This window comes from Monomorium pharaonis, chromosome 9 (assembly GCF_013373865.1).
Source record: "Monomorium pharaonis isolate MP-MQ-018 chromosome 9, ASM1337386v2, whole genome shotgun sequence".
Lineage (NCBI taxonomy): Eukaryota > Metazoa > Arthropoda > Insecta > Hymenoptera > Formicidae > Monomorium > Monomorium pharaonis.
The window spans coordinates 19,602,045-19,612,485 of record NC_050475.1 but is presented as its reverse complement, the minus strand read 5'-3'; the positions used below and the strand labels follow the sequence as shown (position 1 = coordinate 19,612,485).

At 42.3% G+C, this 10,441-nt stretch overlaps 1 protein-coding gene across 1 annotated transcript in view; it reads left to right on the top strand.

The window, feature by feature from the left end:
• The first annotated feature begins 2,107 nt into the window (after positions 1 to 2,107).
• LOC105839216 (scavenger receptor class B member 1) overlaps positions 2,108 to 10,441 on the top strand; it is a 35,662-nt gene continuing 27,328 nt past the window's right edge. The window contains exon 1 of the mRNA XM_036292224.1: positions 2,108 to 2,184. Within this exon, the coding sequence (XP_036148117.1) occupies positions 2,127 to 2,184 (58 nt within the window). The 5' untranslated portion in view covers positions 2,108 to 2,126. The remainder of the gene's footprint in view (positions 2,185 to 10,441) is intronic.

Below are 10,441 nucleotides of genomic sequence, written 5' to 3'. Positions count from 1 at the left end.
TAGTCTTTTTTTTTTTTAAGTAACGGTAATTTTTATTTACAAAGAATATCTCCTTGTGTCTGTCTTTATTTATTTAAGAAAAAAAAATGAAGACGGACACATGCTTACCTGATAAGTAAGTTTACCAGGAAGTTGGAACAACTGGTCTATATAGTCTTAGATTACATCTTGTTAGTTACTTGAAACAAGTAAGATTTACTTAAAATAAACTTCCGTCAATTAAGTCAAAATAATAATTCGATTCACTTATTACTTTAACACTTTCCTACAATTAAGTTTTATAATATTCATCAAGAAAGTATAAATTAATTTTTCAAGTAACGAGTTTCTCTCAAATTTGTGATAAGTATATTTTAAGACTATTACCAAGAAAATATTCTTTATTGAAGATAACCACTAGTTATTATAAAGGAAACAAGAAAATTAAGTAATCGCTCTTCTTGTCGGTAGAATAAATATTTGTCTATGTTCAGGTTCAGGTTTCTATCTACTTTACGAGTCTCGAATTAATACATTACGTGCATTAATGTAACCCCGATTAATTGTCTACTTATTTTGTTATAAATATACTTTGCAATTTATAGTTCGGTCTTTCGACTCAATTTTAACCCGAATTCTTTCGGTAACAGGCAAGTGTCCCATTTATCAAGAGGTTATTATCCCTGTGCTATCTTTCGATCTGGACACAATCAAAATCAATATTATCAACGAAAGAAGATAAAGATGAGGGAAGGCCAAGGGAGGAGAGGGTACAGGATTGTAAAAAAAAAAAAAAAAACGAATGGCACTTAGGGTCCGCGAGCGAGGCGAACGTTCCTGCGCAGCGGGAGAGGCACCGTAAGGGGGGCCGAAGAAACGGAGGAGCCACAACGCGGTGTGCAGCAGCAGTTGGAGCAGCGGCAGCAGCAGCAGCGGTGGTAGTAGTAGTAGTAGTAGGCGCCGAAGGGGGCAAAGTGGAGCGTCAAGTGGGGGCAGAAATAAATCGTTCACCTGAGTGTCGCGCGCCGTGGATCGCGCGGCGGGCCCGCAGTGTCTCGGCCGATCTCGCATCGATCGCGTCACCCGTTCGTTAGATCGTCCAACACTCCGCGGACAACGCAACCGCATACGCACGCACGCTTTCCCGGTTCCGCTCGATTTCATCCTACATCCAATTTTCTCCTCTTCTTTTCCTCCTCCCTTTCTTTCTCTCACCTTTTCGTTCCCCTCTCCGCGTTTTCTTCTCGATCTATCCTCTCTCTCTCTCTCTCTCTCTCTTTTATCTCGTTGTCCTCCCGTTGATCTCTCTTCTTTCTTCTCTCTTCTTCTTCCATCTGCATCTCCGCGTCCCTCCTTCCTCCTGGATCGCATGCCTCTTCCTCGTCGAGGTACATCATCATCGCCGATCGTTCCCACGATCACTATCGTGGCCAGCAGCGGTCGGAGAAGGCGGCAGCGGCAGCAGCAGCAGCAGCAGTTAGACTCGACGAGGAGTTGGATCTCGCGGAAAGCGCGCCGGTACCGCCTTAAGGGATCCATGGGACGTACCCTGATCGACAGCGAGCAGCAAGCAAGAACGACCATCGACGGCGCTAGGAGGGAAGTAAAAGCGCGCTATTTTTTCTCCGGATCGTAAGGCCAGCATCTCCGGTACATAATAATCCGACGATCCGACTGGCGGCACACTTAGCGCGCGCACCGCAACGCTGCGAGAGGAGGACCGACTTTCTCCAGTTGGCAGTCGGGCCGCACGTACCAAAGGCGCGCGCGCGCGCGAGCGCGCGAGACTGCGCTTCGAGGTCGCCGTCGCCGCCGCCGCCGCGAGAAAACCGTATACGCGCCGCGTGCCGCGCGCGAGGACGAGAGGTGGAGGAGATCGCGTACCTAACTGCTCGCGCGCGCCTCGTACGCCCCGTTGAATGAGGCCTCCTCGAAGGAATCCACTTTGACAAGTCGGTTGTTGCCCGTGCGTGCCGCCGCCGTCAAAGGCGTACACCTCTGTCGTGCAGACGCTCCATCTGAAACCTCGGAGGAGAGAGAGAGAGAGAGGCAAGAGATCGAAAGAAAACACGCGCTTTTCCTCGCGCCTCCTGTGCTGTGATCTCTCGGGGTGAACGCTCGGTGAAGCTCAAGCCGCTCAGCTCAGAATGAGGGTGCATCGCGGGATCTGCGCCAAGCTGCAGAGCGGCTTCCTCAGACGATGGTGTACGTATATACATGATGTACTCGACATAATATTTAACACACGGTTGGCTTGAGATTTGGAAGTTTCCTCGAGGGCCGATTGTTACGATTTATCGGAAAGCTTTACGGGTACTTGTTATCAGTCTTCATTCACTTACGAGAAAAAAAGATAAGGGTTGCATTGACACGTGTTTATCTAATAGGCAAGTTTACCAAGAAGTTAAGACACATTCTCGGCTCTCAAAGAAACTTCTGGTAGCGTGCATTACGTCAACGTAAAGTATCCGCATGCACTTCTTATGATTATCGGTTTTTTTCTGTAAACAATTACCTTTTTTTTTTACGTAGAGTATAAAACTTATTTTCAATTTAATATTTTGAAACGGAGCTTTGATTTGCGCTATTTGGAAGGCAAACGCGCAAAGCTGTAAAAACGATATCGGGCTATAAAATTTGAATTCTTCTTTTTATTAAACTTTTGATAAATGAAGAATTAGAAGCATTTTTACAGAAATAAATTTCGTCCGGTTACAATTTTGAGAAATCATATTCTCAAGGTTATCTATACATTTCTAAAATGTATTCACCTTGGTTACCAATAAACAAAACGTTGCAATGGACATGATAAGCGGCTTGATGTGAAAAACGTGTATCATACGTGCACATGTTCAGTGCATGCGTCGCCCGTTTATCGCCGAGGTATTCAACGATGTACGCAACACTGTTTGCACGTCAAGTTTGCATATTTGATGATTAAATCATGTAACGTGACCGATGATTGCCGACGCTGCGAATCGATCGATCGGACGTCGTGGTAATACACATTCAGGCGGCGGTAATAAAAGCGACGTGAAAAAGTTTCGCGGCAGACTTGCAGGTAATCTCTGAAAACACATCCGAATTTTCTTACAATAATCCTTACTAAATTTTCCATGATATATATTTGACAGTAATAAACGAATATTTTATCAAATTGATTCGGAAATTAGATATATATAAAGGAAAGTTACAGTTCGTGCAATGTTAAACATTATTATTCTTTTCTAAATAATCGTTATACTTTGTCGACAAGGCATTAATTCTTAATTATTAATTTGTAATAAACAAGATTTACATTAAGAGACCTTATTACAAACATAATTAAATTATTTTGAATAATTTTATAACTCAGGAAAACTATAAAACTAGCAAAGCTATAAAGCTACTTATAATTTTATATATCACGTAATACGCAAGAAGAACATTTTAACAAATGTTCAAAAATATGCGTATTAATTATGGATTAGTCTGGGTTTGATTAAAAGGACCGTTTATGTATTTAAAATCCATGCATTTATGCCTCAATCTCCCATCATGATTTACTTCCGGATGATTCGCGATTTAATCATCCTCCTGTGACGTCACGATTACTTCGAAAAGATTAAACTATGAATTTCTTATTCACTCTGAGATTTTTCTTGAAAAAAAGGATCTTCTAAAAATCTCGTTTTTTCACTCCGACTTGTTTTCACGTTTACCGTTTATTCGGGAATCGAATCGATCGAGAACGCAATTAACCCGCTCGTTAATAACACTCGTTTCGGAAGAAAATTACATAAGCTTATTCCGGCCCGGTCTTCGTCGATCCCTCAAATTAACATTTGATCGATTTCGCAGTTTGCCTCGGACCGCCGCGCCGTTTTCTCGCTTGTCCCGATGTCCGCTGGCTCGCACGACGCAGTTCGCCGCGCTCGGGGAGCCATGAATCGAGATGTCTGGACCGGGAAGGCTGCGATTAACCCGTTCATCGCGAGTAATGTCACGGCTCTCCGCCGCTGTTCTTAATTCGATTCAATGGATGTGTCATCGCGCGCGCACACGGCCGGCCACCACTGAATCATTGCGGGTTTATTCACAGGGGCCTCCGGCGCCGCCTCACGCGCGTCTCTCTCTTTCAGCGCCGGTGCATCGCCCACGTCGTCGACGACGACGACGACGAGGAAATGTTGACACCGCGAGGGGACGTTGTCGCGGCGAATTCGTGGGCGTTCGCGTTTCGTCACTTTCACCTCGTCGAGTGGCCCGAAAGTTTTTCGCTCGGTCCGTTGCGCCGCGGATCCGCGCGCGAAATGAAGCGTGGCCCGGCCATAATTTTCGGGCGAGCTTTCGAAAGGACGGCACTGGTCATATTCTACACAAATATATTGTGCACGGAAAGAATTTTCTTTTAAAAATTACCCTGAAAATCGTGATAATTGTGGGGCAACGTAAACCTTGAAGAATTTCACTATACTTCTAACAAAATTTACTAAAACTTTGCCTAATTTTATTAAAATTTTAGTAAATTTTGTTAAAAGTATGGTAAAATTCTTCAAGGTTTACGTTGTCTCGCAGTTGCCACGATTTTCAGGGTAATCTTTAAGAGAAAATTCTTTCCGTGTACACAAAAAAAATTGTACGTGAAAAAACTTGTGCACAAGAATTATCCTTGAATTAAAAATTGCACACGGACTACCGTGTAGTGGACAGTTTTTCTACGCACAATACATCCGTGTGCAATTTTTAATTCAAGGATAATTCTCGTGCACAGTTTTTCCACGTACAATTTTTTTTGTGTACAATATATTTGTCTAGAATATTCTGATCGTGTACAATTATTTTGTGTAGAATAATCAGTGCCGGAAAGGACGGGTTATTAGCCCGCGGGCGTTTCCGGAAAATTTATGGAAAACCTTTCGTAAAAAACGTGCGCGCATTAGTTACGCCTTGGAACTCGCGAAATCCCAGGTAAGAATTTATTCTTCTCGGGCGCGAAATTGTTTTTCACGGTCTCCGTGCTGATTTTTTTTTTTTTTTCATTTATTCAATCCCCGATGAAAATCTGATTTCCTCCTTTCCGTCAACGAAATGATGAATCGTTATTGCACGTGGGTATCGATGAATCGTCGAGCTGTCACGTTTCCGCGCGCGCGTTGTCACTCGATAATAACGTTATTTGCCGTTCAATAAACGCGAGTTCGTCTCTCCGCGTATCACACACCATCATCATCATCATCATCAGCAAACTCATCGGGAGGTAGTAGTAGCATACACCAGCTTCAATCTCCGATTGCGTGCCTGCCGCGAGAAAGAGAGATAGAGACGTCACGATTGAAGATTAATTCCGACGAAGAGAGTCACGTTACGCTTTTATTATTCTCGCAACCACATGATGACGTAACGTGACTATTTCCATAATATTCTTCCTGGATCTTGTCTTTAATAGAACTCTGTCCTTAACAGAATTTTAATTTTCCAAGTCTCGTGACGAATGGCATAGCGCGTCCCGAATTCGCCGTGGAGCCTCTAACTAGGAGGGATCGTCGTAATCATTCTTGCATAAGCATCTTCGGATGCGATAATCCTTGAAATGCGCGCAAAGCGCACGTATGATCGAAACTGACGAGTGCGATTTCTCTTACGTAAAAAAAAAAATGTAAAAAGCTAATGAGAGGAAGAAAATAGAAAGGTAAAAAAAGGAAGATAGAGAGGCGGAAAAGGATTACTGAACAACGGAACATCGACCTTTCGTTTGCTTTTAAATTTTAACTTGTTAAATCCCAGTTTAGAACTAATAATTATTAAAAAAATGTCAAATTTGCGATTTTTGTAGTGATTTATCATATTTCTATAAAATTCTAATATAACGAAAACATTCAAATCCGTTTTAGCGGTAAAAATAACGTAAAAGAAATGATTTGTTGAATCTCGACCGCAAATTTTGTAAGTTTTATTATTCGATCTTCTGCTTGATTAGAGAGATCGTTTTCTCTCCGAAAAGACCTTTTCTATATTTAGAGTTTTATTTTTACAAAAAATTCCTTCCTTGAAAACGTGGCTACGCCTTAACTGCCTGATTATACTTCGCGTAAAGTATAAATCAATATCAATCGTACGATCGCTTTGCACCGGTTATCCTCGTCAAAGCGATATATTAAAAAGTCGGGTTCACTAGCATAATCAACAACTGCTGTGGTCAGCATATTTTTCTTTGTGTCACGTCAGTCAAAGTGGCTTGTTTCCTATTCGTATTGTTTGTTACCAATATCGTTCCTGGAGAGGCCGGTCGATCGATCGATTCGCGTCAAAGGTTCCTCTGATCGCCAATGATAACGATAATAATAAAATAATACTGACGCGAGCAAAACAAGTACGTATTGTCTGCCCAGTTTTAATTAATAACTATTCGAAGTATTGTAAATAATCGACGTCTATTTCGAGATGAACGGTGTTATTTGTTCGCCAGAGAATGAACTTTGCGACCATTAGCGTTCAGGTTGACCTCGGACTATCTGTCCATAGGCGAGTTCCGCGATCGTTAGCCAAGTGCATTGTGTGTATCTTGCCTTCTATCATTCTCTTCCCTTAGTAACACGTGCATACGTAAGACGTCCAATGTAAGTTTCCACATGGGAATGTGCGAATCGATATCTTAGCTGCGTAGTTGGAATTCTTTGGTCCTTGAGTTTATCCTCGGATTAATAACGAAAATTATATTTTAAATAACGCAACACACGAAAAAAAAAACAAAATTACTTGAGGTAATAACTTAATGAGTTGTAAGACATATAATAACAAGCTGAAGTTAAGGAGAGAAAAGATAAGAACGTAGGAATGCAATGTAAAACTTATTTTCATAAGTTGATACGCTTAAAGTGAATTTTATATAAATGACGGATGCACAACGTTTCTCTTGTCATTCCCTTATTCCTAAAATAACCTGTCCCGACACTTTCTTGAAGTATCGTCTCAGATAAAAAGAAATATATTATCTGTTTGTATTTAGAGGTAAATTGAGATATAGGAGTAAATGAAATGCCATAATCAATGTGGGAAAAGTAGTCGGCGGGAGAAAAATGGCAGTGTGTTATTACTGTTCGACGCTATTTTTCCTGTCACAGGTGACATGCTTGGCGCGATAGATATCTAAGACAGGCCCGATATGCTTTACATATTATGTGCTGATTGGCGTAAGAACAGGAAGCACTCTTATGTAAGAAGAAGTAATCGCCGCACGTAGATACGTATACGTGCACGCGCATTTTTCTTCGCTTACATACGGCATTTCGTTATACTTTTGTTTGGACGCGAGGGTTTACTGTATCAAATCCCATTATTGACCCGCGGACACGTTACACTTGAATAGAAATTATAAATTTCGAGTAAAAAGCAGTTCCATAACCCCAGAAAATTGTTTTCTGCCGGGAAGGATAATATGACATTTACTACAAAATTATGAGAGAATGTCTATGTGAATGTCGATATGAAAAATAGCACGATAGGTTTTTTTTAAAAGGGAGAATGAATGAGATAAACGTTAAAATATTTTAATATGAAAAGACCGTAATTATTTGATAATATATTGTTATATTACACACAAAGCAAAAAGATACTAAACTTATTCTTTTCTTTCCAAATCCAAATGAAAAATATAGGTATATACATAAATGCATATATAGAGATATAAACGAAGTAGTTTAGTGTATAATATGTACATGAAATATTTAAAAATATTTAAATATATACTTAACCAAGAACACTTAACCAAAGTAGTTTTAATATATCTTTTTGCTCTTATAATATAATAATATATTATTGTATTATGTATTATAATAACGGACTTTTCATACTGGAGTATTATAGCGTTTATTATTTATTCTCTTTTTTTTCAAAAGAGAATGTCGTGCTACTTTTTCATTATTATTGTTATTACAAGCTCTTTCCTCGTGAACTGATTATGAATAGCGATCTCTTGGTATAAATTTTCAAGAAGTGTTACCCGTTTCCGATTTTTCGCTTCCCGGGCGAAAGCGACTAATTACCGATATTTTGCCACGAACGGGCGCGACTTTTGACTTTACGAGCGTAGATTGGAGGTAATAAGGAAAAATTACCGCAACAAAAGGCATTTCATCGCCTCCGGCTCTTGCCTCGGCGCGGAGAAATATGAGCTCGGAATGGTATCGACTGTAAATGCCAGCCACCAACTACGTAAACACGATCGGCTACTGTCCTTGCGTTCGCGCGAGTTCCTCGTCTCAATCGAGCTAAAGAGAAAGAAAAATTATACATAAGGCGCGAGCGAAGGTTCTATTGAAGGTTGGCTCGCCGCGGACTTGTGCCGCGCTTTGTACAAGAGACACGCACGTATAGCCAGCGAGCAGCCGGAGCAGCAGGTATGCGGGCTGTTGCGTATAAAGTATCTGAACCAGCACGTGTCGCGAACATGAAAATTAAAAAACAAAAAATTAATACCAGAAACCGATGTTTAACGATCCCGAGGTACGCGTTTTGCCTGCCGCTTGGTTTTGCAATTGATAAAACTCCTTTCTCCGTTTCCCCGCGAACTAAAAACGTAGCCGCGGTAAACCGCTGAAATCGCGGTTTCGCCTCGTACAAGACGGATTTTAGCGGATGGACGCGGCCAGGTATAACCGTCGCAGCTCTCCGCCTCTTACGCCGCCACCCTTCTCGGCGGCCACCTTTTTTGCGCCCCGAATTTTTTGGGTGTTAGAGAGCTGCAATTTCACACAAGATGAATTTCTCTCTCGTTGCTCTCCCTAACGGTGATCCTATACCTCGGCACAAAGAGGATCGGCGCGCGTGATCTTCGGCGCTCCCGGGGTTCAACGAACTCGTCGGGTTCCACTCGCGCTCCCATTGAATCGTCGAAACTCGGGGAAACTCTTGACGTTTTCTCATCGCCGGGCCTCTTATTTACGATAGCAATCAACCGATTCTCTCCATGCGCTACGCGTGGCGAGATTGCAAAATCCCGCGCGAGAGAGCGAGCAATGGCAGAGGGGTGTGCAGAGCAACGAAGAAGTTGAGCTTTGATGAAATTACTCCCGTTCTCTTCCTCGTTCGCTCTCTCGTCTCGATAGGCAGAGGATATGCGGACACACGCGGCTCTGTAGATTAGATTCGTTTTCGCCCGCTTATCTTCCCTCGTCGATCTCTCGTCTCGCTTATCTGACGAAATCGGTAGCGCGAGAAAGTCGGATCTTACCTGCAGTTGCAGATGTTTACATCAATTCTCTAATGTTCTCTCAAGCGACGGAGCTTCATTTCATCCCGAGACTTTTGTTCCTCGATGACTCTCTTCGCTCGCAGTGGAGATGTGCGAGTCGAGGTTTCTCGACGCCGAATCAAATCGAATCGCTGAAACGTTTGATCGGTAACACGATTATTATTAGATGGAATTTTATTCATAATTTTTATGTGCGTATGAAAAATTGATGTTAATTATATGACGTAAAGTCATTTCAAATTGGCGACGTAATTATCGCTTGTTGAATTTTAATATAGATTTTTATGTGTACAACAAATTTATGTTACTCTCTAAATTTAGAGCGAAACATCACTCTAAAAGAGTGAAAATCGAACATATCTAAGCTCGAGTGATTTGTCACTCTAATTAGAGTAAATTTTTACCCTAATTAGAATAAAAATCACTCTTATAGAGTGACAAATCACTCGAACATTGCACAAGTTCAATTTTCACTCTTTTAGAGGAGTAATGTTTCACTCTAGGAAATTTAGAGAGTACCATAGCGAAACGTCGGTTCCCTCGCTTAGGGTGAACTCGGCGTTTTTTTCTTTCGACAGCATCACCGAGAGCCGAGGTGAACTTTACGCGCGTGCCGATCCGCGGGGACCGACCCGCCGTTGCAGCTCGGCGATCCGGGGACCTGCAACGAGCTGGCTGCGTTATTGGCTCGGCAGGAATGCGGCGTTCTCGATCGGCGGCGGCGGCGGCGGCGGCGGGCGAGGCGGTGCCGCGCGGCGAACGAAAACCTGCTTCCTTGCAACGCGCCTCACGGCGCTGCCTCGCGACGACGGGTCTCCTCCCTTTAGATCTCGTCGTCGCGCGAAGTTACACGATACTAATAAGCAACGGAAGTACATTGTTCGCGCGCGCCTTCACACAGGCTTCGGTACGCGCTCTTCGGCGTACGAGCGCGCGGTTTTACGATGTTTAAGATGTGAGCGACGATTTTTCAGCCTCTTTAAATTGCAATTAGCGTTGTTATCACTGATTTGCAGTGGTATACTCATAGCTGTGATAATTAGTGCGTATCTACTGTCTTTTAGTGATTTTTACTTTGGACCTACTGAAAATCATTGTATTTACTTTGCTGATTGAAAAATTACAAATACGACTGAAAACACGTGTATTTTCACCGACTGTAATTTAGAGACTCGGGTTTCCTTCGGGCACGGATTGATCTGCGTCGAGTTCAGACGTTCTGGATCCTTA